Below are 26,044 nucleotides of genomic sequence, written 5' to 3'. Positions count from 1 at the left end.
CAATGAAATAAGATATCAAATATGAGGCTGATTTGTCTTGTTTAGTTATTGTCATTTCTGCATTCACTCTGTATCCCAAACATTTAATACATATGAATACAAAGAATGTTAAAAAATGCATAGCAGGAATTACTGTACTCATCATGATACAAATGTTTATAATTATCCAACAACATAGTATCTGCAGTAGAAATTTTACAAATAGACTGCTGACATTCCTTATGGTGTGTAAAAAGTCTCCAAGGGCAAATGCATCCCATCTCGACCACTCTCCACTGCTTTGGAAGGACTTTCTCAATGTGCAGCAGTAAATCAAGTTTTGAGTAGGAGGTGAGAGACAACATCGGCACTTGAACTGTTTAGAAATATGTACACAGATTATAGAAACATTTTTTATTACGCAAACCTTTCCTGCATTCAACAAAGGCCTTGAGATCCACTGTGGAAAAATTGGACTGGGACTACACACAGTTCAGATGAAATAAAAACATCATGTCCCTGCATTTGTATGAAGAATCCATAAAAAGAGATTAATTCCAATCTCTTTTTTCATTTTGGTCCGTCTGTGTTGAGATGTAGGCCTCCTCAGTACACCATGTACTTCAGTTCAGAGTAGATGAGTGGAAACATGACTGTGCAGGCACGGTAAAGGATGGCTCCGCTCTTCAATAAAGCCCGGGGTTTGGTGCTCCAGGACTCGGACTTGAAGTTGAAGTAGATTGCATACAGCGCCACAGCAAAGAAGTGTCCAATAAGGGTCATGGGTTTAGGAGACAACCTGGCCACAGGAAAAATGCAATTCAATAAATACTGACTTTATGTTTATGCCTTGAAATTGAACATATGCTATCTAAAACATTGTTTTAATTTAAAAGAACCCATCATTGAACAGATGAGGGACTGAGTTGATCAGTTGCCCTAAATGGCTCCAAGTCTCCATTTGTTCTGAAAAACAGTCTTAAACAACCTTCCACTGATTTAGTTTTTTATAAGAAAAGGTACCTTATTTGTCAGATTTATCCCAGCATTCCTAATTTTTTTTTCAAAACATCATTTACTGTGCTTAACAGTGGAGCAATTTTTGTTTTCAGGATGATGGAAAAATACGCACACTGGCTATTTTATTAGGTATACCTGCTAATAAAGGCAACCAAATTTATGGCAACATTTAAGCATGCAGACATGGTCAAGATGATCAGCTGAAGTTCATAGCATGCATCAGAAGTGTGACTGAAAGGGGTTTTTATGTGACTTTAAACAAGTTTATAGTTGTTGATTTTCTGGCAGGCTTTTATGTGGTTCAGGCCAAATTACAACCGTGGCTTTTAAATGTTGCAACAGAAATCAGTGCTTTTTGGACCAGGCGACGTTTTCCTGCTGCTGCACTGAGTGGTTATTAGAGTTACGGCTGCCTTAGACTACTCTTGTCTTTCTCTTCTGACCTCATGTCAGTTAGACTGTTTCACATATCCATTGCTTGGATATAATAAACCTTAATTTGGGAAACCTCCCATAGAAAGTGTTTGGGAAGGGCAGGACTTTTCAAAAATTCTCAGAAGGTGATTGGACAAATGTCCTGTCTGTCAAATTCATGATGAGCAAATCAGAGCAATAAGACAAAGCGAAGACACAAGCAGCTTCAGGAATACAGTTAGCCGGCCAGGTCAACACTGCCGCATCGATGAACATTAGAGCGTAAGGTGGATAAAACTTTTGCATGGTGGATCAGGAGAGGAGGGAAAATGTCTACTCCACCAATAGAGGAGCTTAAGTGTCATTTACAATTCATGTTTTGTAAACTTTAAAACAAAAAACATTGCTAAAGTGTTATGTTTGGTTGGTTTTACATCCCCATGCAGGTGTTTGCCTAGGCTTCCAAAACACTGCAAATAAGTCACATAAATCGCCTTTTTTCCTGTTCTGATGATGGCTTTGAGCTTTAGCACCATCCCAAACATTTCTACATGCCTAAATGCAGTGATTGGCTAAATATACCTAAAAAATGAGTGTATATTTACAGTATTTCCCTTTAACCAGGCAGCCACACTTCTTTGTCTTTAACCTCTGCTACCTTTCATCCTATGACACTTCATATGAAGTTACTTCATGACTTTATGCTTTTAGTGCTACTACACTGTGAACATTTCAACCTATACACATCGTTTTTTTAATGATTATCTTCACTCAAGCACATGTGATTTGTAGAACTTCATCTGGTTAATTGTATTATCATTAATAATAATAATAATAGTAATGATGATAAGCAAAAATGTTAAGTTAATTGAGATTGACCGTACCCATGGACTTTACTGTCATAAACTGTAGTTATTGGGAGTTAATAAACAAGATATAAGTGAATAAAGGAGCTTTGCCTGAATGACAGTGTAAACTAAGCATAAGGGGCTCTGTCATCACCAAAAAACTGATAAACTTGTGAACTTATGATATGGATGGATAATGTACTAGTCTGTATTATTTGTTGGCCAGCAGAAGAAATAATACGTGTGAGCTTCAAAGGTACAAGTAGACTGATTTAGGAAATATCAAGCAACCCATTTTCTTATGCAAGATTTTTTATTCTAAACTAAACTACCTGTCATTTGTATTTATAAGTTGAAAAAAATGAGAGTACAATCAAACTTGTCATCCAGCTCTTAATAAAAATGGCGTTGCTTTCTGTGCCATGTCACTGTGGAGAGTAATGTTGACACTGCAGCGCTTACACAGAGAGTAGTCCAATTGGTCCAGCGATGCACTCTCCACCAAGCTTGAAGTACTGGAAGCAGGCTTTTCTCAGCTCATAAAGAGAATCTGGTTAACACACAACAAATGCAGCACTTTACATACAAATAGTTAAAATTAAAGTGTTGTTAATAACTACAGAGTTTTACTTATTTATTGCCAAACAACAGTTATATTCAACGCTGTGTTGTTGTTCTCCATGTGTCAGTCAACAGTTATATTCAATGCTGTGTTGTTGTTCTCCATGTGTCAGTCAACAGTTATATTCAATGCTGTGTTGTTGTTCTCCATGTGTCAGTCTGGCAGAGGAAACTCACTGTCAGTGGCAGCAAACAGCTCATACAGGGCCTGGGCTAAAACATTCACCACAAAAGAATGTGATGACTTGCGTTTCCAGTGGAATTTTTTCTTTGCCTGTTGATAAGAAGGGGAAAAAACAGTTTATTTCACACCGGTCTGGCCTCAGAAACTGCTCTCACCTTCAAAGGACAGAATCACCAGTAAGGCAGATGTTACAGTATTTTAGAGTTTTTTAGTTAAAGCCACAAAAAGTAAAGGAATAGTTATTCTTTTTTATTTCTAACATTGATACCCTTTTCAATACTCCCAAACCAAGTCCTGATCAAGACCACACTATCAATGCTTTTGGAGGACAAGATTACAGTACTTTTTAAACAGAGCATGTATGAGGTAAGTAGAGCTTGTGTTATGTAGTAAAACAAGCAGTACATCATCTGTTAAATCCATTTTATACTGCCAGGAACATGAACAAAATTCTTGTTAAAAACTGTATTATTCAAAACAAAAACTAGATTTTCTATTTTGCCATGTTATCGAACATTAAATGATTCATTGACATGATTCACCTAATAGTCATTTTACAGAGCTGATCTATAACCAATCTTATGTGACCATATCACCTGAATTTCTTAGCTAATTTACTTTTAACTAGTGCTGCATGACTCATCTAATCCTCATCTAAACTGTCATTTTTTACATTTTACTTTATAACCAAGCATGTTTTATATCACATTTGCAAGTTGCACTGTTGTCCAGTATAACTGCATTATCAACAAATGGTGCAACACAACTTTTAACGAACATTTTAGCACTAGATTGCTATTTTTAACTGACTGGCATTGCTCCAAAGTTTGGGTGTGCTTTTCATGGCTAATTTCAGTGGATGAAGAGGATGACTGTATGGCAGCAAACCAATGCCATGGAGTGTGAATGCTTCTTGCAGCAGCAGCTGCAGCTTTTTCCAACCTAGATACCGCTGATTGTTGATATGAACACATGATTGTTGCCAGGCAACCAGCGCAATTGGCAGCAAGAAAGATGCACTCTTGAGTTATATCTTGGACTTGTAGTGTTTTTCAGAATTCAGTTGACAACATATGTTGAAAGTTATGAAAGCAAAGAAGATGGATGGTCCAGGACAACTATGAGAGAAAGAACGGGAAATTTCCATCAAGAAAAACCTATAAAAGGTGAAAAAGATGACCTCAGTCTCAACTACAACTCCTGGCTAGCTTAAAAGCTAACAAAAACTGCCAGTAACTGCCACTGAGCACTGCCTGATCATCAGGAGACTACTGAATGCTACCTATTGAGATAGCATGGGACGGCACGTCTGAACGCAGCAGCCCGGCGCTCCATCAGTAAAACAAAGCCCTACACTTACACCAGAACTGACAGCATGCCCACGGAGTTTACATCTTTCCTGATGGAGACTCGGAGACTAGTGGAGAGGAGGAAGAGACGGCATTGTGCAGAAGGCGGAAGCGGGGTGAACAAGCCGGGCTGCAGGCTAGGCTAAGAGCAGCCCCACACAAACCTGTCATACCAAGCTTCTTTCTCTCGGGTGCCCGCTCCCTCACCAGCAGGATAGACGATGTGAGGCTGGGGATTTCTAACCACTGCTTGGACAACTGTGTTTGCTGCTACATAGGAGACTTCCAAACGTAGTTTTGTTGTGTTTTCACAATGCAGTGACAATAAACGACTTTCTATCTTTCTATTTCTTCTTGAAGGCCCCACATGTTAGCATGATTTAGTCATGCTGATGTGCTCAGAGCTTCTGTTCCCCCTTAGAAGAACAGAGGAGCATTTGTGCACAAGGGATATGATCTCAAATGAGTGATATGATTTCAAAAGACCCACATGACTCCATAGCAGTAACGATAGGCTAAAACATTATTGGTTTTTATCTTTAAAAATCCAAACCCAGGCCATTACAGAACTAGGATCCTATCTCCATCCCTACATGCATGTTAGCTAGGCTACAGAGACTTAAATGTAGTTCATTCAGGAACACTTGTCATGCATTTAACCATTTTAGTGCAAAATGGATATACAGCTTTACTCTGCTCAAAAGATGCTCCCTGGATTAGTCAAGCAGCATGACACCCCATGAAAAGATACAGTTATGACAATCCATATTGAATTCTGCAAAATGAGTGAAAAAGCAATTTATCCATAGCAGCATGATTCTGAATATGAGGGTGCAACAAGCTTTATGCTAGAAAGGAGGAGGCTGGGGTGGAGGAGGTTAAGCTCAGCCAGCAGCAGCAGCGTGGTGCATCAGCATTAATGCAGACAGGGATTAGTGAGAAGTAAGTCATATTTAAATACAATGCTGTGTTGAGATAAAAAGCTGTGATTGGCTGCTGGAGCTGGGAGGTGATAAGCTGTCTGTCAGCTCACATGGCTGGGCATATGACTATCGTGTCCCGCATGACCTAGCGCTGGGCTTCATTTTATCTGTTGATTCCTGGTAGGAATAATGGGTATGGAAAAAGGATACCTACCTGCAACATCTCTCTGTCATCGTGAAGATCTGGTATGTTGTTGAGCAGATTCCTCCAGATGAGAACGTCATTGAGAGCAACGCTCATTCCTCCTCCTGTGAGAGGATGCCTCATGTTGTAAGCATCGCCCAAGAGAAGCACACCTGCAAAACAGATAAATACATAAATGGTCTCCCTTTTGAAATCCATGGCAAGTTATTGGACGTTGTAATTTCCCGATTATTGTCAAACAAAATCAGCGGAATATCTCAAAGAGAATCTTGTAGATAGGAGACTCTAGAAAATAAGTTTATTGGAAAACAGTTTTGAAATTGTTTTTTCAAGAAAATTTATTTTTTATCACATAATTGTGCTTACTAAAACTTTGAATGTTTCCTAAGTCACTATTCTGTTTAAAAAAGTACTGCAAACAACATCACCTTCCATTAACACTGCATTACCTGGTTTGCTGATGGGCGAGGGAGGGAGGAAGCTGGCAGGCATGGACCTGAGTCGATCGTTTTGAAGGGCTGACATGAAGGGTTCCTTTAAATGCTCTGTGGGTCAAAAAGAAAACGACACATCTGGTTCAGTGACTGCAACAGAAAGATGCAGTAGGCCAGCACTAGGAAATCTGGTTTCTTTTGGTGTCTGAATGAACACTTATCAGGGAGTGTGACTCCATTTTCACTTCTACCAAAGCTCTGGAAGCTTTAATAATTAAGCTGAACATAGGAGAGCACCAGGAATCAAATCCTTTATCTTTTGCCCCCATGGCAACACACTGAACAGACAATAGTCTGGAAATATGCCGACCAAGAATCACATCTGACTGTCCAGTGAAAACATATCAAATAATTAAAAACCCACAGAGTTGTCTGTTTCTTACCTGGCAGCTGAGGGTATATCTTCTCAGTCATGTAATCTGGCAGGCAGCGAGGCATCTCCCCTCTGATGTCCACAAGGACTCTGGTGTGTGAGGATGATATCTGGTAGATAAGTACTGGGCTCGGATGGGCAAGTACTAGCTCTGCATGGTTGGCTTTAAACTGGGGACAGTCCTACAAACAAACAGGGAATAAAGAAAGTTAAAAAACTGACTTTAGGTTTGGTAAAAGATTGACACTGACTTCATTTAAAGTGAGACAAATCCTTCAGTTATTAAGCATTTAAAATCAGTAACAGTTTATTATCAACTACTCATTTCTACGCCAAAAACAACACAATACACTTGCTCAACCCTCTGTGCTCAACATTTTCTACACATTAATTTTAATTCAGTGTAATCAGTAAAGAACAACAACAACTTTGCATGGTTCTTACTTTCATAAGGCATCCAACAAAGTGAGAAGAGGTGAGAGCTTTTCCTGAGACAAGACTTTTTCTGAATTTGGAGAAACAGCCATCAGCGACTACAGTCAGCGCTGCATTGATTTCCTATAAAACACAAGTTTAGAAAGTCATCACACACTGTGGAACTGGATATATAATTTCTAAAAGGGGAAATAAAGGCCCTCTTACCTTGAGCTCTCCACTTTCTTTATCCTTGTACTGGACTCCTGTAACACAGCCATCTTCTTCCAGCAAACGGGTCACTGTGCCTTCCATGAACATAACACTGGGATATGCAGTCAGAAAGTTAGACATGTGAGCACCACTGTAGCATTGACAGAATGTAAAAATGACTACTGAAATTAAAACATGGCTACTTGAGGTGTAGTCACATGCAAATCAAGGTCGTGTTACTTAAAATACAGATTTAGTCTAAAAAAAAAAACATTTAAATGACATAAAAAGCAGGGGAGGAGGCAGTTGGAGGAGAAGAAAGCAGGGACAGTGTGGGGGTTAGAAAGCTAAAACTGTATTGTCTCATACTTTGGGAATAAAGTAATAAACACATACAGTAATGTATAGTAAATAATAGTAAAATAGTAAAATATTTCTCACTAATAAAGGGAAAAAATCGTCCAAATTATTTTTTGAAAGCATAAATGTTAATACAACGACGCAACAATTTTTTCTTGGCTGGCCAGCGAAGGGGGGCCCTGTGTTTTTTGTTTCTAAGGGCCAAAAATCCTGAGTTACACCCATGTTGACAAGTATATACATACAAACAGTTAACAGACAATCACAGAACCAGACACGGGACCCCTTGGGGGTTGCAGGACACTGAGAGGGGATCTCCAAATGTCTTAAAACCTAAGAATATTTTTCAAACTACGCTTTTGCCACTTTGCACCAATACTGCTGATTTTAACACATTTTTTCTACTTATAATCAATTTTTGTCAGTTTTAAACCATTTATAACACATTTTTTGCCTATTTTTGAAACTTCTAAAACAATTCTTGCCACTTCCCACTTGTTGTTGTCTCTGTTGACTTATTATTGCGACTATTACCCACTTTTTATTCATCAAAACTTTTCAGTTTTGCCTGTTTGAACCACATTTCTCTATTTGTTATGAGAATTTTTGCTAGTTTAACCCCTTTCTGCCAAATTCTACCAGTTGTTCTGCCTCAGTTAACCAATTTTTTGTTTAAAACAATTTTTCATCCCATTAATTAAATTTTCCAGCCATTTTTGCCACTTTAAACCCTTTTCTGCAACTTTTCAATTCCCTTTTGCCACTTTTTACACCTGTTTTTGCCACTTTAACTGATTTTTGCCATTTTTTTCCTTATTTGTTGCCATTTTAATGTAACTTCACCAATTCTAACCCATTTCTGCTACTTCCAAAATCCCATCTCATCCCCTTTTCACCATTTTTTCCCCCATTTTAACCCATTTTCTGTTTTTAAGAAAAGGGACTTACATTTTTAAGAAGGCTATTTAATAAGGCATGAAAGAGTAAAAAAATATGTTTATTCATTTGATGAGTGGTTATTATTCAGGTCAAATATAAAATATTGATATCACAGTTTAACTTTACAGTAGACCATGATTTTTCTGACCTCTATTGGCTCCCAGTCTGGCTGGGCCCCAGAAAGCTCTCCCCTTTATCCCCCCTTATGGGCAGTCTTGTCTGTACACAACTACTGTGTTATTGACTGTGCATGGTTTGTTCAAACACCCTCAGGCCCAGAGGGGATCCCTGGTCTCTGGCATCTTTATTTTGGGGGCTGCAGGCTGAAAAGGTTGAGAACCACTGATCTATAGGATACATCCACCAGGTAATAAATGATAGTAACTATAGCTGTTGTTCCCTTGTCCTGCTGGTGCAGCCATCATTTGGCTTTATTTTTTGACAACGCTCACTTTGGTTCAGCTTGTGCAGTTCTCCTGAGGCCCATGATGAAACGACCATGATGGAAGGCACGTCCACACTGGATGCTGTCCTCCTTCTGAGGATAGGGGATCTCCACCTCTGTACTGCTTTCTATGTCATGGATCACATAGCCATTGACCAGATGAGCATCTATATCCTCCACCGATCCTGAGGGAAAGCAAATGCAACAGATTCAAGTTTTGCAACACAAACTCAGTATCCCTGAATGTTTACAATCCCTACTAAAAAGGAAATTATTAAGACGGTTTACGATTAATGCCTAATTCATTTTTTAAAAAAGTACAGTATTTATATTTACAGAGTATTTTCTTTGGTTTTCTTTGATTTTGCATAAAATGAGTCTTGATTTTTTTCTTGTTTCAGCCAACTTCAAGAGCAGAACCTTCCATTCATCCATTTTCTATACCGCTTATTCTTTGGGGGATCGCAGGGGGCTTGAGCCTATCCCAGCTGTCATTGGCTGAGAGGCAGGGTACACCCTGGACTGGTTGCCAGTAAATTGCAGGACTGACATACATAGACAGACAACCAGGCACCCCTATGGCCAATTTAGAGTCACCAATTAACCTAATCAGCATGTGTTTTGGTGGTGGGAGGAAGCCGGAGTACCCAGAGAGAGCCCACACATGCACAGAGGAAACATGTAAACTTCGAACAGAAAGGCCCTGACCGGGAAGCGAACCAAGGACCTTCTTACTGTGAGGCGACAGTGCTAACCCCTGGGTCGCCAAGCAAAACCAAGCAGGACACTTCAGCAGCATATAAGAAACAGTCTATCTGGCATGTTAGATAAATAAATAAGAATATGAAAAAAGTGTTTGTTTATAAATGTAGCCAGAATAAATCAGAACACACTTAAACATTCATCTTATGACAACACCCATGGACCAGATGAGTATAGCATGGCATGTGGCACAGTAGTCATTAAATCACACTTATTTTGTATCTTAAATTTTGAGAAGGCAAAATTATGAACTAAATTAAAACTCAATTAATAACCCAAGAGTATATATATTTATGATTTCAGTCTCTTGGAGTTCTCAAAATATATGAATTCCTTTTATTTCAACTGCTATACCAACATCCTCTCCATCACTTCGGTTGTGAATGCTAGTATTAGAATGCTCAGACCTATTATATAACTATTATTAGTAATGTTGTAGCCATGTAGAAGAAGATAACTTAGGGATGGACTTATGGTCAGATTAGCCATTAATTCATTGTTAATCTTGACCTTTTAATCCTGTTTGTTTGTACCCGGATTAAGGCTGGGTTTTCTTAAATAATATTCTGGTTTAGACCTGCCCATTTGTAAAGTGATTTGAGATTGATTGTAAACTGGTGCTATAATTAAAGACAGATTGATCACTTAAGTGTAGTCTGGCCAAGGCAAGCTGAATTCAGTTACTCATAAAATCTCAAATGTGTTGTTTGCAACTTTACCGAAACCACAATTTATTCATTTTTTTCTTAGTACAGCATGAAGACACATCCTGACATTTAATAGTATTTATCAAGTCTATCAAAGACACTGTTTGCAAACATACAGTGCTTAACAAATTTATTAGACCACCTGTCATATTTGTCTCAAAGACCATCCAGCATCATGGAGTGCTTTAATGTGGACTCTTTCATTCTCAGTGAGCTCTCCACGTTTTACCATTTTGAACAGGAATGAGGAATTTCAAACTGAATTCACCCAATTTTGAGCCGGCTCACTGGGCTTCTCTGAGAAGTCAGAAATTAATCAAGCATAACATTCAACCACTAACACTCATTTTTCTGTTCAGGAATGCAAGTAAATAACTATAATTTGACATATTAATCAAGAAATATTGATGTGCTTTAATATTTTTTCAGTTTATTTGTAAATCAGTAAATTTGAAAATTCATGGATAACAATAATAATTATATTTTAGCATTAAAAATATGATTTGGGTTAAAAAGCTTCTACATATTGGTCTATTAACCATTGCAGAAACATAAAAAATGATTTTGGTAATTACCAATGCTGTTAATTTAGTGCAACTGTGGCATAAACCTTACTTTGGTTAGGGTTAGGATGGTCTAATAAATTTGTTAAGCACTGTACATGACACATTATTTACATCTATAGTCTATGTGTATGCTTAAAGTCCTCTACATAGTTTGTTGTCTTTTGTAGCCCTGACTATGATGCCCAGTTGCTTTGCAAAAAAAAAAAAAAAAGTCAATATTCTGCAGCACCAGCCTGGTCTGTGATCTTCTGTCCCTCACATGGCAGTTCTCTCCCTTCCCTAGACTCGTCTGCACCCTTTCCTCCCACAGTCAGCTGCTAGCCTGCATCCACTCCCTCCTCAAAGTCCTAACATGATGATTCACTGTGGCTCAAACTGTCTAATAAGATTTTTTCTTTTCTCTGTGTGGGTAATATTAGAGAGAAAGATGTAGAAAAGCTGGCCTTCAGGCCTGAGAGGGTTAAGTGTTGGGTCACAGCAGTCATACGAATACAAAAGAGCGAGGCTGATGGGCACAACAGTAAGACTTGACATTACAGTAGAAACCACTTTTAGTTATCATGTCTGTCTAGGCTTGTGCGTTGTATTAAGTTGACACTTATAGTCCCTGACAAACCATGACTGTAGGTAGAGCAGGTTGGCAGATAGCACTGCCCCTCCGTTCATCTCTTTATCAGTGGAGACCACTTGTATTTTCTTTTTCTCATACTCTGCAGATATGCACTAAAAAACCCTGCAATTATGAACAACTGTAACGTTTAAGACATAAACTATTAGTTACAATACAATCTGGAATATGAAACATGGAGATTCACTATAGGGTTGTGAGGAAAATTCTGAGTTAAAAATTGCCAATCTGCATTGAAAAATGCAAACACTTCTGGAGTTTGAGGTATTTGTGAAAGCAGCGTATGTGTTTTTTGCAGCTCTTTGACAGCACCAGTTTAAATCACTGACCTTCGAGTCCAAGCTCTTTCAGTGCTTTATATCCTCCAGGCTGTAGAAGTTCTCCTACGATCCTGTCAGGCTCCTTCAGGTCCCTCTCCACCACCGTTACCCTCCTTCCATCGCGGGCTAGGACAGCTGCCATAGCTGAGCCCAGGACCCCGGCCCCAACTATCACCACATCAGGTCCTGGGGTCTCTGGTGGGCAACTTTCTAAGGCACTCTGTGACGTTAGGGACTCTTCTTTTGCTCTTTTCCTTGTTATCTGGCTCTGGAATCAAGGAAGCAGAGAATCTTATAGGACACAAAGTCAAGATGGCTGACTCACTGACTGCTCAGTTGGTAGAATCGGTCGTCTTATAGTTGGAAGGTTGTAGGTTTGATCCCCAGCTGCTTAACCCCTGTTTGCTCCTACTGCTTCAGTGGTGCATTGGTGAGTGAATGTGTATGGAAACATATGAATGATACCCGCTGATACTGATGGCCACACAGGAAAATCTGGGGAGTAATTTTTCCAGAATTACAGATATTTCACTCAAAAATAGTAAAATGTACACTTTTTAGAGTGTATTTATCTCTAGCCACCACCAGAGTTAGAGTAAAACTTTAACCACATCCATTTAATCCTCTGGTATCCCTACAGAAATCTGCCACATGGTCTTCTTAGTGAGCCTACAATGCACAGGAGGGTTATTAATGTAAATAAAAAAAGTGATATTAATGCATTTTTAATTGTTCTATTTTTTCCTTGCTTTAGCAAGTTGTGCCATTAACAAAAATACCAAACACTCAATAATTGTCATATTTTTAACCCTACGAATGCTCTGTCTGTAATGTAAACAAACTAAATTTCGATTCGATTTTGATGACAAAGAAAAAATCTAAACACAAATTTTTTTATCTTTATTTTTATTTTTTGCAGGTTACTGCATTGAAAATTAGATAACTTCTTTTTTTATTATTTCAGCCTGGCACATTTATGTTTAATGGCAACATGGATTAATATACATTATTTTTTTTTGTCAGGTGAAACATTATAAAATACTCAGGTTTATCATCCTGTGTGCATAAATGCGCACCTAAAAAACATTTTATGATATATATATAAATATATATTTAAATAGTTTTACTTGTACTGAATTATATTTTTCTTGACCAAGGTCAGCCCTAATAATAAATGTTGAATTCTCATTTATTATTCAATTTTTTGTAACCTTTTAAATGCCATGTTTTCATCATGGTGCAGTGTTAATTTTTGCAGCTTTTTTTAATTTTAGTCTTAGTTTTAGTCTTTAAATTGAACGCATTTTAGTTTTAGTCACATTTTAGTCCTTTCTAACCTTTTTAGTTTCAGTTGACGAAAACTCATTTTAGTCTAGTTCTAGTCTATTAAAAGTCCTCACATTTTAGACCTTACTTTAAGTCCAAGCATTTATTCTCTTGCCTAAATCTGGTACCAAGTCATGGTAGTGTGTTCTCTACACTCTGCCAAACCTGCTTTCTACAGCTGAGAGGCAGAATAGCTACAGATGCATTGTTTTTTTGACAGATGTACCCACAGTGGAGAAATATCACAGATTTTGAATGTCCGACAGAAAAATAAATTACATTTTAGTCTAGTTTTAGTCATCTTGACAAAACTAAACTTAGTTTTTTTTTCAGTTTTAGTCATCATAGATCTATTTGTATTATTCTTAGTCTATTTTTTTGTCATGGAAAAAAGGCTGTCGACAAACATTTTGTCAAAGTTTTAGTCAGTGAAATTAACACTGTCATGGTGTCACTGCATTTTTCAATAGAAAATACACTTTTTTTTTAGTATGCTACTTCCAAAGCAGCTTAATACATTTCTGATTATTGCAGCCTGGCATGTGTCAGTGATTAGCAACATTAGTTAATATTCATTACTCATCTGCAGAGTCTGTGTTGGATTCTGCAGTGATGGTGTCTGAGTCACTCCATCACAACATCCAGGGCTTGTTGGACCTCCCCTTTACTAAATTCTCTCTCCTTAAAATGCAAGGTAATGAATGACTACTTCTCATCTACTGTCCCTCTTCACACCCCACTGCAGCCGCAGGTGTGTAAACAGAGTCAAGGATTGTTTAGGTTCATCTCTCCTTCATGTGTTGAGGATTGTCCCCTGTTCAGGTACCTCAGTGCTGTGTACTACTGGTGTCTATGGCACTCTTCACAGGTTTGTGGGATGTGTATTTGTCAATAAAAAATTTCAGAGAGCTTTTGATGTTTACTACACATGGGGGGATGAAAGAAAAACTGCACCACTTGTGCTATTTTTTTTTAATTTAATTTAATTTTTTAGGAATAAGGAGGTGTTCACTTGAACACACACACTCATATGCACAGACACACTCACACACCAATCTGCACATAAACACAGGGCAGTATAACACTGAAATCTGGTCCATATATGCTAAAAATGACGTCACTGGGTTAAAAAAAATGGTCCAATGGGGCAAATGTAAAGCCTCAACTCTCAAATGAAGCTCAGACACCAGAAAATGCATGATTTATGCTTTAATGGCTTATGGATAAAAAAACAAACAGTGGTTTGAATGGGTTTCAGTTGGGGACTTTTTGCACATTTAGGATATAAACGCTATAAGATGTTTATTTACTTTGGGCTGATTGTTGTGTTTGGGACAGAATTTTGAAAATTGTGCAAAAATGAACAAAAATAACAATTCTATGATAAGACTAATTATGAACGAGGATGGAGCTATTTAAAAGAAGATCAGCAAAGTATGCATTTTAGGCTCAAGGGATACCAGAGGGTTAAGTTTTATTCTGCTGCCATCACTCATAGGCAGCCATAGCTGCAGCTAATCCTTGGCAATCAAGATCTCCTCAGCTATGAGAAACTTCCAGACACCTGTGTAGACACCAGCACGTAGCCAGGTAACCTGGCTCCTCTTAAACTTTTGAATAAATTAATTTTTAGTGAATTTTCGCCCAAACTCACTAAAGTACTCTGCAAGTAGAGTGCATTTTACTCCAAATAAACCAGGATCAAATGTTATATGTTTCAGAGTAAAATTGTATTCAATTTGAGTTAAATTTACTCAGGTAAAAAAGACTAAGAAGAGACACTTCTGTTAACTGAGGCCATACAACAGTTGTGTTCAGTTGTGTTTCATGAAAATTTACAACTTTTTAATGATGTAATTTGAAAAATCTTTGAGTTTCTGTCAAAAACCATTCAATTTTAGATGAAACTGGACCGTTTCTAGCCATTTTGGTGCCCTAGGTTAACTTACAATTTGCTGCCTCGCTGCCAAATGTGTTGTTACAGATGCATATTTCTTAAAAAAACGCAGAAATATTAGTAGTAAGGTTTTTATTTATTCTGTACCATGTGCTTTAAAGCTTTTCAAACTAAAAAAAACATCTGTTTTTTTTTTGTTCAGTTTGGCAACAATAATGAAATTTCCATGTTGTGATCAGCAGGGTCAACTTGTTTATCAAAATACAAGATATTTCTTTTTACATTCATCAGTCAGAGATAACATATTTTTACCAAAGTTAAAGACTTAATGTTTTGAGACAACATTAGGGGCATAGACCCCACAATCCACCCCATGGCTCCACTTCTGACTGATGAACTTATCCACCACACAAGATTTACATATCATAATGCCAAAACAGTGTCAGAAACATAAGGTTATTAACACATTGTGACATAATTAATTACAGACATAGTTCAAGAGCACCTGCAGCAGTTTTTAAAGATAATTATCCTGTTAGCTCTGCTAAAAGAAAAAAGTTAGATGGCTGTGTTGGGATCAGGTCTGAATTTAATTTTTGCTTGCACTTAAACTGTTTAAGTCCGTAAACAGGGCACATTATAATTCCTTAAATGCACACAGAAGCTGTAACGCTCCTCATAGCGCTGCAGACATACAGTATCAGCGTCTCCACTGCTCTGATGCACCTCATGACGCACAGGAAGAGACTGGCACAGAGATACTGAGCCAACATTCTGTTATTTAAGTGGAAATCCCTTCTATCCATAAAAACTGGCCTCTTTTCATAAAGCGTTTAATTTACAGACGAGGACAGGGACAGAGAGCGGCAAACAGAGTAAAAACAAACTCCCTGTAGAAGCTGACTGACGTACGCTGAGCTTTTTTGCACTCACGAACAATGATCAGGAAAATAATTCCACCTACGGCTTAAAAAACAAACGATGTGTACATAAAGTCTGCAAATATGACCCTGACATTACTCTCATTAATATAACCAGGGTTAAATTATTCCAGGCTGTCAGCTGATGTTTTTAGAGCGTTATGGCTGGCAAGGATGTTAGACTTTTCTTTCACGCTCCATTCAGTGAGAAAACTTTGACTAGAACAGTGAAAAACCGTATTTGTCAAGGGCAGTGCTTAAGTGAACGCAATATTATAATTTCTTAAACTGTGTCCACTGTGACATCACATTCTAAGACTCTATAAATTCAGTTCTCTGAGACAGTCTGCTGATTCAAGCCTGGAGATTCAACCCAGTTGGTCTACTCTCAACTTTGTCGAGTTACATTTGAATCGTTTGGAAGTTTCCTGGTTAGCGTATCGTGCGATCTTTTTCTGTGTTTGGCGTACAGAAACTGCTTTAGGATGGAGTTCAATGAAGGAATTTACAAGCCTGTGCGAGTGTTGTTCGACGCACCCATCTACGAACGTGCCGTGCAAATTTGCTGGCACATTCAATCCTTCAAAGTGAAGGTTGCAGTTGTGACTGAACTGTTGCAGCTTCAACTGAAGAATAAATTCCCCTCAAAAATCACGGTGGAGGATATGACTAACTTTTTGGTGGAGGAGAGCAAAAAGACCTTACGAGTACAGCTGTGGGAGTTTGAGCTGGAGGACTATGAGGACGAGGACGAGGACGTGAAGGCTCTACTCAAGCTTGTGTGGGAAGTAAACACCAGGATGCTTCACAGGGACGTGGAGTTTCAGGCAAAACGTCTGCTGGAGTCTCCAAACAACATCCCTCCCTCCTACAAGCACCCAAAAGTCCTCAGCCAGGCTCATGAATATGCAAGAACCCTGGTGGTGCAACTAGAACAACCTCCCATCTCCAAGAAACTGAGTCCACAAGAGGTGATTCTGGATTTGGTCCCAAAAGTACTGCAGGCCTTTTGGGTTCCCAAAAGAACAACTTCAAGGGACATGCCCTCAGAACAGCTCTCTAAGCTGGCTGTCAGCGTGAGCAAAGCAGTTATGGATGGAGTATCGTCCTCTCTGTCTACCTCACTCCAACAGGCCTTCTTCCCCCGCTCAGTGAGGGACCTCATGGTCCGCTCCTTAGAGGGAAAGGTGAGACAGAGGTACTCTCCTGAAACTCTGTGGAGGATGATCAACACCTTTGACGCAGAGCTGTTAAAAACCATCGCCAAGGCTGCTGTGTTTTACGTCTGTTTCCTGTTTCAGCGTCAGACTGGATCAGGTATCAACGCTGACAAACCCTCAGGGCTCACTGCTGTGACTCTGAATATAAGCCAGCAAACAAAAAACCACACTCCACATGTAGTCCTACCAGCTCTTGTTGAGAAGACCACACCTCTGAACAAGGCTGAACTTCCTGCCACCATCAGCATGGATGAACGAAGAAAGTTTCCCATCAGTCAGGCTGGACCAGAAAAGCCTTTAACTGGTCCAGGACCATACTCTGCTCTGATGCAGTCACCACTTCCTGATTATGCCCCTCCAGCTGAACCTTCAGTCTTGGTTTCAGTCCTGGGGGGTGGGGTTGTGGATGAGCAGATCAACCAAGACTCGGAGGAAAATGTAGACCTTTCTCCACCACTTCTTCCAGCGGATGCTGATGAAGCTCCTTCTGTCAGTCCAGTTCATGAGGAGGAATCTTTATCAAGCCAAGACCCAGACCCTGCTGCTGCGACGCTGTCGCCAACACCCATTGATTCCCCACCAGCTGAACCTACAGTTATGGTCTCAGTCCTGGGGGGTGAGGTAGCTGATGAGCAGCCCTGTCAGGATCAAGAACCTGCAATCACACAAGCTATTGTGACGCAGTCACAGCCTCTTCATGCCCTTGCGACTGAACCTGAAATGATGGTTTCAGTCCTGGAGGGTGAGGGGAAAAGCAGATCGCCATCAGGTCAGGTCTCCACTGATGGGGCACAGGATGAGGTCCCCGAGACTGGATTCCAAAGATTCTTAAGGTGGCTTAGAAACACCTTCTTCTGCTGCCTCCGGCCTGAGGTAGAAGACTGAGAGTCCTTCAGTCTGATTATTCCTGTAAATAAATTGTAAATAAATGTTCATGACAAAATAATGAATTCATGATTCAGAGAAGCCTTTAACTGGTCCAGGACCATACTCTGCTCGGACGCAGTCACCACTTCCTGATTATGCCCCTCCAGCTGAACCTTCAGTCTTGGTTTCAGTCCTGGGGGGTGGGGTTGTGGATGAGCAGATCAACCAAGACTCAGAGGAAAATGTAGACCCTTCTCCACCACTTCTTCCAGCGGATGCTGATGAAGCTCCTTCTGTCAGTCCAGTTCATGAGGAGGAATCTTTATCAAGCCAAGACCCAGACCCTGCTGCTGCGACGCTGTCACCAACACCCACTGATTCCCCACCAGCTGATCCTCCAGTTATGGTCTCAGTCCTGGGGGGTGAGGTAGCTGATGAGCAGCCCTGTCAGGATCAAGAACCTGCTATCACACAAGCTCTAGAGCTTTTAGTTGAATTTAATGATGTTCCCCCTACTGCCACTGAGGGTGGACCACTAGAGCCCTCACCAAACCAGGAACCCAACTCTGCTGCTGTGACGCTGTCACCTCTTCTTCATGTGACCCCGCCAGCTGAACCCTCTGCCACGGTTTCAGTCCTGGGGGGTGAGGTCGAGACTGAGCAGCAAACCAAGAACCTGTACTCACTATGGTTCTTTCTTCACCAATCCCAGAGGAATATGAGGAAAAACCATCTTGGATCACTCTGGTCTCAACTGAAGAGCCTTTAGGCCAGGAACCAGACTCTGCTATTGTGACGCAGTCACAGCCTCTTCATGACCTGCAGACTGAACCTGAAATGATGATTTCAGTCCTGAAAAGTGAGGGGGAAACTCAGCAGCACCATCCGTTCAGGTCTCCACTGATGGGGCACAGGATGAGGTCCTGGAGACTGGAGTCCAGAGGTTCTTAAGGTGGCTTAGAAACACCTTCTTTTGCTGCCTCCGGCCTGAGGTAGAAGACTGAGAGTCCTTCAGTCTGATTATTCCTGTAAATAAATTGTAAATAAATGTTCATGACAAAATAATGAATTCATGATTCCACTGAAGTCCGTTTGTATCAGCCTGTCTCATCTGAGTTATTTTGTGTTATTGTGGATCATTAATCTACAGCTGAGGAAGAACAGTGAGATCTGATGGTGAAACTGATAAACTTTGATAAATATGTTTTTTAATCAGTTTCAGATCTCACTGGCTTTCATTGCCACTTTGTAAATGAAGATTAGTTGTTGACAGTATTAGCCTATAATTTGCAAACATGAGCATCACCAGCTCTGTTACAAAATAAAGTTTTTTAAATTATTTTAACCATGTCCTCATTGTATTTTCTTAACATCAAGGAGTCAAGTAAAATAAAGATATGGAGAAACATGAGGAGTTCCTGGTTGCTTTCTACAATGTTGAATCAGCACAGATCCATATCATACAGGAACAGAGAGGTTAACCAAGGCCTCCACCTGATTCACACTTTACTAGACAGCAGATTGTCCTGTTGGTGGAATTGAAAACTTCCTTAAATGGTTGGATTAAATAGCTTTTTTTTCTTAGAAAAAAACTGATCCTATCATGTTAGGTGTCTGATATTTTGATGTGACTGATGATGCAGATACAAATAATTCACAGCACTGATTTTTATCCACCTCTCTCCTTTTGAGTACATTTCTCTCTCAATATGGTAAATTTATCAGTGAAAACAAAAAGCTGGATTTCTGTGGTAAATATTTCTCAGTATGAAGTAGTATTGAGAAGGAGGCCGCTGAGGTGGGCGGTGCTGAGCAGTGCTGGTGTCAACTCACTGGAAAAGACTAATGTGAGAGGTCTCTATGTTACAGAGGTGAATTTGGGCGGTTGAACTCAGAACCAATGGCAGCCACTATTACAAGAGATGTCCGAAAACTTTAGGAAATATTTGAGACACTCTATGACGTCAATCCTAAAACATAATGTAGTAATTAGTAAGGATTAATGCCTGACAAGTTGTCCAGCTATCAGGGATTAATGGACAACAAATGAATAAAAGCCCTCATTTAATCATGTTTATTTATTTTTCATACTTTTTGCAATCAAAATAGAAAGTTTTACTAAAGCAACAATTCCTTTTCCATAGCAAAGCCTGATGGCCTTTCTAATAACTGCAACAGTCCTTCCAATCCCAGCTAAACAGAATAATATCCTCTTTATGCACCACGAGGTGATGTGAAACGGATGCAGCAGCATCCCAGTCATCAAAGTTGTCGTATTCACCAAATAAATTTAATGAAATAATGGAATCGTTCATTGTTTTAAATTTGCTATTTTGCATCCTCAGAGAACGTCAGCTTTAATTCTTAGAAAATATGACTGCCTCAGGTTGCTATGGTTACACCTCTAACAGCTGCTGAGCATGAATTTGGAACAGTGTAAAGGTTTTTTGACCAGAACTACTTGAAAAGTTCCATAAGAGTCCCAATATCAGAAGTTAATGTACACCAATAGGACTTCCAGAGCCAATCAGAATTGAGTATTCAACTAGACCATGGTAAAAATATGGATATATCAGAGGCATAATAAAACATAGCTCATCTTCAGGTACTGTTAAGTGAAAAAATGATCATCTCACCACCATATGAGCTCTCACACGTGCATACTCACTGGTGATCTTAGATTGTGTTCTTTGCCAAGAATAAATCCCAGATAAGAAAACTCTGGTAAATGTCAGAATCTTCTGGAAAAACTGTGTGAGTGGGTTTAAATCACAATTCTTCCAAAGGATGGTTGGTAAATGAGGCGCCTGGAGTCCATGACTAAAGTCTCACCTTTCTAACAGACACAGGTCCACCCACTGATCTGACTTCAAAATGGGTCCTATTTAACGATGCATCCCTAAAGTCATAAAGTCTTCCCAAGGATAAGGGCCATGGTTACGGACACAAAAGAGATCGACTGTAACAGAATTGTTTATCAGATAACAACATGCCGAAAAAGACCTTTATTTTTTTTAAACAACTCCTGTGCACACAGATCAGCAAAACGATGAAAACTGCTGTAATATACATCCCACATATGGGCGTCTCTTACTTCAGCAGAGAGGTGAGGTTTATAGATACATCAACAGCTAACACAAAGATGTTTGTATGGAAATGACACGTGGCTGCTACTCTTACAGTGATTCTCAACGTGGGGGTCAACACCCCCTTTGGGGGTTGCAAGACACTGAGAGTTCGTCTCCAGATGCTTTGAAAAAACTGAGAATATTTTTTGTAATTACACATTTTGCCACTTCACACCAATTTTGCCAAATTTTACCCTGTTTTAATCACGTTTCCCCACCAATTTTGCTCATTTTAACTACTTTTTGCCACTCAAAACTAATTTTTGTTGATTTCAAACCCTTTCCACCACTTTTTTCTGCCCAGTGTTGCCGCTTCTAAACCAATTCTTGCCACTTGCAGCCTATTGCTGCCTCTGCTGACCTACCACTGCCACTGTTAACCATTTTGTACGCCCATTTTTGCCCATTTGGCCACATTTCATTATTTGTTATGGCCATTTTTGCCAGTTTAACACATTTCTGCCAATTTCTGCTTATTTTTCTGCCTCAGTTAACCCATTTTTTTTCCAATTTCAACCAATTTTTATTCTCATTTCACCATATTTTCCACGCATTTTTGCAACATTAAACCCATTTCAGCCATCCTTTATTTCCCTTTTACCACTTTTTATGCCTGTTTTTGCCACTTTAACCCATTTTTGCTTATTTTTCTTGCCACTTATCTAATTTTTGCCAGTTTGAGACATTTCTGCTATGTTTAAAATCCCATTTCACCAATTTTTGCCATTTTTAACCCATTTTAATTCTGTTTTTAAGAAAAGGGATCTACTTTTTTTTAGAAGGCTATTTACTTTTCAGTAAAGTTAATGACCTTCTGTAAATAGAGGCATCACAGAAGGTCATTTTCTACACGTTACATGACTGTGTATTAAACTTAAAAACTTTTGTGTGATTTGTGTGATTCCATGTCTTCTACCATAGAGGGAACAAAGGGTCTAGATCAGTGGTTCTCAACTGATGGGTCTGGACCCAGAAGTGGGTCACGGCTAGTTGTCTGAAAAAAAAGTGGTGGCAAAAGTCCTGAAGTCCTTATTGGACATGCATCCGTACCTTTTATATTACCCTGTTTTACGGTGATATTGTCTAAAATTAAATGTTTGATCAATATTTCAACTACTTTATCTCTTTTTCTTGCGATAAATGACCTCTTTTCCCATAATAAAGAAGTAATTTCACAAGTTCTCTGGAAAATGGGAAAAAATTGATACATGATGATGGGGAAAGAGGGTATAACATTTGTCAGTATTGTCCCTTTTCTTTTTTATATCAGGTGTTTTGGTCCAATCATGCTCCAAACTGCAACGGATTCAATTAACTAAACATGCGCTGATAAAGATTTTTTGGAAACTTGGGTCACAATCCGTCATAAGACAGGTTGGTGGGTCCTGAGGACAGACATGTTGAGAACCACTGGTCTAGATGACAGCATACAAGAGTCTAGAGGCTAGGTGAGCCCTTTCAAACATGCTGTGATACACCAACTGTCCAAAAGCTTTATCTACATGTGCACGCAGTTGTAACCCAGTGAGTGATGCAGACTGCAGGTGTATGTGAGCCCCACTGATCCCCCCAGTACACTCTGCTTAAAGGGGAACTGCTTAGTGAAATCTCTCTAGGCTAATGCTGCTAATATTGCCAAGTACCTTATACAACCAAACTTAAAAAAATACTGAAATAGCCCTTTAATTAGCCAAGTTGTAAAATCAATATCAACGGAAATTCCTCATGTTAGTTCTCAAGCAATACTTGAATTAGTTTAGAATACAGTGATGAAAATACTGATATACTTTACATGAACAGTGGAGAAAAAACATGGATTTTAAATTTCATTTGGAGTCTGTTTTTAGGACTTATAATGAGTCATCACTGTGACGCTGATGACACCGATCTCTACCTCTAACTGAGGCCTGGATATCCATGCTGTCCTCTCTGATCAATATGAAGCACGTAGAATCCCTGATTGTGAAGACCCTCATCATCAGTGATGGTGACAGCTAAAATGCTAAAATCAGAAGATCAGTAATTAGGTGCAAGAGTTTTGTTGTTAAATCTGATGACTGAGCTGCCAAGGAACTGACGGCACAGACCCAGGAATCATAACAGCAGTTTGACAACAAAACAATGAACTTTGGTGCATGCATGCGTCCAGCTTGAGATCCCAGCGGTGGTGTAAATCCTGATACTTGTCACACTATCAACACTGCAGACGCTTGGGTTTAGGATGAAATATGTTTGCAAATGCCAGATGCTCTGAATGTAGTGTGAACTACTTGACTGCAGTTACACCTACTGTCCGCTAGAGGGAATAGTGGCATGCATAGTGAGTGTTACAGCCAAGGTAAACGGAGAAAAGAAGATGTATGCAGTACTGAGGATGAGAGTGACAAGTACTTGAGTGCTGCAACTTATTAAAGTTACCAAACTGTTCGTCGTCTCCCTTGCCTGACTCACCGACACAACAAAACAAAATGTTGTGTTAGTCTGTCAATGTCCGCCTCGCTCCACTTCAGCACTGCGGACAGCACCGCACTGTGGGGGGGGGGGGGGTCATTGTTACAACCACAGATCTACAAACACAATACGTTGGCAAAGGGGTTTGGATTATTTGATTTTCTGTGTGAAAATGCTCATCCCAATTTTCCAGGACCCAAAGCGTCTGTTTCTTTAGTCCAGCCGACAGTCCAGCATCCAAACTCATAATGTAAAGGAAAACAAAGCACTTCCAACGCAGCCAGACTCTGGAGCTTTGCATTTTTAATACTTTGTAAATAGAGAGCAGTGTGCAGTTGATGTTGCAGTCCCAGGACACAAGGTTTGTTTTTTCCATCCACATTTTAAAAAATGGTTTCGTGTACAGATAGACTATTTGGAAAACTGACCTAAAAGAGTATGAAATTACAATACGATCAAAAAAATGTAAAAAAAAAAAGCAATCAAACCCAATTACTTCCCGTCTTTCATGTTAGCTTACCTCTACCTCCATTTCCTTCTCTGTTCATACAGCAATACCCGATAATACAATAGCCTACCAAATAATAGGATAAAAAAGAGCTTTTCAAAATAAAGCTTAAAATTAATTTTGAAATTACCTTTAAACTGGTGGCTGCTCCCTCGTTCCACTCTGTTGAAGTTTGGGGGAAAAAGTTGTTGATTCCAGGTAAGAGAGAGAAGAGCGTCAGGGGCAAATGAAACACCTTTGAAGCTGTGAGCTTTTGGCCATGAAAATATCTGACATACTGTACTATCAGCCCGAAAGTCAGCAGTAAGACCGCGGCCATCACGAGCTCTTTTTGAGCATAACTCAAAAACGTATTCGATTTTTTATAGAGATATGTGAAGCTCGCTATCCCAAGAAAAGTCCACATGTTTAGGATGGAGGAAAAAAGTTAGAGAACAGGTAATATGAAAGCTTCTTTGACAGCAGTTTTTTTTCTTTTTCTAAGAATAAAAGTAATAGAGTTTCCTTCGAAAATAAAGTTTCTCCCCCCAAATATGCCTATGATGGCTTGATAACCTGCTGGCACTGAACAGAAAAGGGCACAGACACGGGCAGAGACAAGACAACTTGTGATTTGTTGGTTTTAAATCCCGCCTCATCCACACCTCAACTGTCCAATCAGGAGCGGCATGACGGTGAGCAGAGCTCACGCTATCCGTGGATTGGACAATCGTCTTAACACTCGGCTTTTCTAGGACGCTGATTGGCCCGTCGACTGAAGGGATTGTAGTATGATGTGATGTCAGTGAAAAGGTGCATGTTTCGCTGTATTGAACGTACGCGCCGTGTGCTTCTTCTCCGTAGCTCGCGCAGCTTTCTGTAGACTGATATTGCCCCAACATTTCAAAACGACACACAGTGACGCTGCCGTTTTTTAACGTAAGGACGGAGACAGCGCTGTTGAACGTGACGTAGGCGGGTTTGTCTGGTCTGAGCCTTTGTGATAGACATTGTTCTGGTCCTGTAAACTTTGTGTCTGCTCACTGAAGCTGCAGATCCTGTTATTGGCGCGCGCTGTGCATTGCAGAAATGCAGAGACACAAACAGTTTTCTGGTATAGATACAATAAAAATAGACCGACAACTAACTATAGCACATCTTTCACATGAAACAAATTAATTTAGTTTAACTGGTTATGGCTGTTTAGAGCTATTTTTGTTTGAATCACATCGAATACAAAGAAGAGGAATTTGGAAATTTACGATTAAACCTGGGTTGTAAGTCTGCAGAGGTCAGAGCAGACTTAAGGCTGGGGAAGCTGATGAATCTTCATCACCTAGAGCAGTGGTTCCCAAAGTGGGGGTAAGGACCCCCAGGGGAGTCATGGGATGCTTCACAAAAAACAACCAAGTGAAATTGAATATGTTTTAAAGTGGTAAACTTTATCCACTATTATACAAAATATTGTAAAAGTGTGTTCAATTTGAAATTACCTCATAGGTATTGTGTGAGATTTATGCTTAAATGTAAGTGAAATGTACAAAAACATGTATCTCAAATGCAGATTTGTATATGATGCTTTGTGCAACATCGTATGCTTCAACCACCTGCAGAGAGGGTGGGGGTCCCCAGTCTATGACACTGTTATTTTGGGGTCACAGGCTGAAAAGTTTGGGAACCCCTGAGCAAGAAAAGACTACCTTCTAATTTTTTTTTTTTTAAATGCTGGCTCTGACAGTCTCACTAGATTTGTTAATTATTTTATCTGAGAATTTGTATACTAATAAAGAAATAGCATGGGTGAAAAGAGGTTAAAGAGTGGCAAAAATGAGCGATAAGATCCAAATGGGTTGTGGAGTGGCACAAAGGGACAACTACTTGCAGGAAAAGTGGTGAAAAGAGGTTGAAATGTGGTTAACTTTAAACCATTAGTATAAAAGGAAAAAAGGGGCAAAGCTATAAAAATGGGTTAAAAGTGGCAAAA

At 39.5% G+C, this 26,044-nt stretch overlaps 1 protein-coding gene across 1 annotated transcript; it reads right to left on the bottom strand.

Moving 5' to 3' along the window:
- Nucleotides 1-35: 35 nt before the first annotated feature.
- Nucleotides 36-24,624, bottom strand: sqlea (squalene epoxidase a). Its single transcript, XM_041794093.1, has 11 exons — nt 24,212-24,624; nt 11,774-12,032; nt 8,789-8,966; nt 7,053-7,149; nt 6,855-6,968; nt 6,421-6,592; nt 5,993-6,088; nt 5,553-5,695; nt 3,060-3,156; nt 2,724-2,811; nt 36-778 (listed from the first exon to the last, which is right to left on the bottom strand). The coding sequence occupies exons 1-11, from the start codon at nt 24,485-24,487 to the stop codon at nt 586-588; spliced, it is 1,713 nt and encodes a 570-aa protein (XP_041650027.1). The 5' UTR covers nt 24,488-24,624; the 3' UTR covers nt 36-585.
- Between the last annotated feature and the right edge of the window lie 1,420 nt (nt 24,625-26,044).

This window comes from Cheilinus undulatus, linkage group 8 (assembly GCF_018320785.1).
Source record: "Cheilinus undulatus linkage group 8, ASM1832078v1, whole genome shotgun sequence".
Lineage (NCBI taxonomy): Eukaryota > Metazoa > Chordata > Actinopteri > Labriformes > Labridae > Cheilinus > Cheilinus undulatus.
Note: the sequence above shows the minus strand (reverse complement) of the source record. Positions and strands in the feature narration are given on the sequence as shown.

Excerpts from the sequence above, each read along its gene's own strand:
- sqlea (XM_041794093.1), bottom strand. The coding sequence starts at position 24,487 with ATGTGGACTTTTCTTGGGATAGCGAGCTTCACATATCTCTATAAAAAA. Across the intron at positions 6,089-6,420 it reads GATATACCCTCAGCTGCCAG|AGCATTTAAAGGAACCCTTC; the intron begins GTAAGAAACAGA and ends TTTGACCCACAG. Across the intron at positions 779-2,723 it reads CCAATTGGACTACTCTCTGT|GTTGTCTCCTAAACCCATGA; the intron begins GTAAGCGCTGCA and ends TCCTGTGGCCAG.